The 2,405-nt window shown below is 37.9% G+C and overlaps 1 protein-coding gene across 1 annotated transcript in view; it reads right to left on the minus strand.

Moving 5' to 3' along the window:
* Nucleotides 1-646: 646 nt before the first annotated feature.
* The window catches only part of DDX53 (DEAD-box helicase 53), a 2,530-nt gene continuing 771 nt past the window's right edge, over nt 647-2,405 (minus strand). Inside the window, 1 exon segment of the mRNA XM_015589135.1 lies at nt 647-2,394. Coding sequence (XP_015444621.1) covers nt 647-2,394 — 1,748 coding nt within the window.

Raw genomic sequence — 2,405 nt, forward strand, 5'->3', positions numbered from 1 at the left:
GAAAGTGAGGCCTCTAAAGCCAAGTGACTTTCCCCAAATTTTTAACCAATTATTAGTAACAGAATTTGTATGAGGATCTGATTTCCACTGAGTCAGACACCCCGCTGTTAGTAACATATCTCTGAAAAAAAAAATAGAATTTTGGAAACTTCTAGAAGATTCAGCAGCTATATTGTTATGAATTCAAAAAAAATGGAGAATGATAGTGGAAGTATTTTTAGAGGTTGTTGTGGTACCAACCACCAGGTGAAAATATAGTATTTTGACAGGAATAAACTTGATAAAAACTATATTTCAATATAGTACAACTATTTTAAAGTAAGAAAAGCACCGCTGTTGTCCTCTACCAAGTCTTTTAGAGAAGAGACAGGTAGATGTGGCAGGCTATAACAGAAACTGAACTCTAACCAACACATAATATTTATTTTTTCCCCACATAATCTCTCACTCTCTCATTTTCAAAGCACTTATGAATTTATTAAGGAACATACACAACATCAAAAGCTTAGTGGTGTTATTTAAGAATTAATTAGGTGTCTTCAAACTGCCAGTATATTTCCAATACTTCCTATGGATCTTGAATACTGCATATCTTTAACATGTCTTGAATCTTCCAGTAGCCTGGTACAACTTTTCAAAGTAGACATCAATAAAACTGCTAGGGTTTTCCTCGAGATTTCTTGTGTCTTTTTCTTGAGTTCTTCTTTCGTTTTCCCGACTTGTGTTGTTCAGCCATTGTTACAAGATCTTCTGGGACACTTTGATTTGCTCTTTCCAGAATTTTAATCAATTCGGGGACGTTCTTCCAGTCGCTTTGAGTCATAAGTGTAGTAGATATTCCCATCTTCCCTGCTCTTCCGGTACGCCCTACTCTGTGTACATACTCTTCAATATTCCGTGGAAAATCGTAATTATATACGTGTGTGACATCATCAACATCGAGACCTCGGGATGCTAAATCAGTAGCAATCAATATTTTCACATCTCCACTTTTAAAATCATTTAATGCTTGCTCACGATCACTCTGTTCTCTGCTGCCATGCAAGGATTGTACAGGTATGCCTTGGAGGCTTAAATCGCTGGATAAGTCATCAGCAACAAGTTTTCTGTTGACAAATATGATGACTTTGTCTTTGGGCGACAAGTTTCGTAGGAATTCTTGTATAAGAGATCGTTTTTCTTCTTCTGTGGTAACAGTTACATTTTGCTTTACTGTGTTTACGGCAGCCAAATCAAGAGTACCAACATAAACAATCATAGGCTCTTTCAAATAAGATTGTGCAAGTCGATGAATGGTATCTGGCCAAGTTGCACTTGTCATAATTGTCTGCCGATCTGGGCGTATGTCGAATAAGATCTTCATTATTTGATGGTCAAATCCCAAATCCAGCATTTTATCTGCTTCGTCTAGAACTAGGTAGGTAATGCTTTTTAGGTTGACAGATTTATTCATTTGTAGATCATTCAGCCGTCCGGGAGTTGCAATAATGATGTCTGTACCTTTGGCAATGTCTTTTATTTGTTGTTCTCTACTTTCACCGCCATATATACAGATACTTGTAAGACCTTTATATGAATACTTAGAACATTCAGCTTCCACTTGAAGAGCTAGTTCTCTAGTCGGTGTAAGGACTAGCATGCCAGGTCCATTTCTTTCTTCTCTAGATACTGGTTGAGAATTGAGATGAATAAACCCAGGCATTAAATAAGACAGTGTTTTGCCTGTTCCAGTTTGGGCCACTCCTATAAGATCTATCCCTTGTAGAATAATTGGCCACGCCTGTGATTGAATTGGTGTTGGCTTTTGAAATCCTGCTTTTTCGATGTTTTTAAGCAGATCAGGATAGTGCTGGAAAGCGTCTTTGAACTTCAAAGTTGGTTTGGGGATGGAACGTTTTTCACCATCTTTCCAGTCATCGCATATTATATTGAAATTTTCTTTTCTCCAGTTGTCTACCTGAACTTGAGATAGTGAGCTTGTTGCTTGGGATTCTATGTAAAAATTTTTCTTAATTGGTGGTAAACCTGCCCATTTTCTTTTATTCCACTCAACAACTCCTGCCCTGACTCGATCCCAATCTATCCAAGGCCGAGCTTGTGTACCAGTGTTATCTGTGCTTAACTCTCTTCCAGCAGAGGCTTGGGATGCAGCATTATCAACGCTGGATTCTGAACCGTAGCTTTCTTCTTGTTTTTTAACAATAGTTTCTATAGCCTCTTTGGCCTTTGCTTTCATGTCCTTGCTGCCAAATATTTTTACCACTGCTTCAGAATCACCTTGTATGATAAATATTTTGGTGTTTGTCATACTCTGAATGTTTTTTATTTTTGATCCGCCACGACCAATCACCACACCGATCATGCTGTTCTTTATTTTAAAGCAGAGTGGTGGTTCTTGGGGACCG

Source organism: Pteropus alecto, unplaced genomic scaffold, assembly GCF_000325575.1.
Source record: "Pteropus alecto unplaced genomic scaffold, ASM32557v1 scaffold23, whole genome shotgun sequence".
Classification (NCBI taxonomy): domain Eukaryota; kingdom Metazoa; phylum Chordata; class Mammalia; order Chiroptera; family Pteropodidae; genus Pteropus; species Pteropus alecto.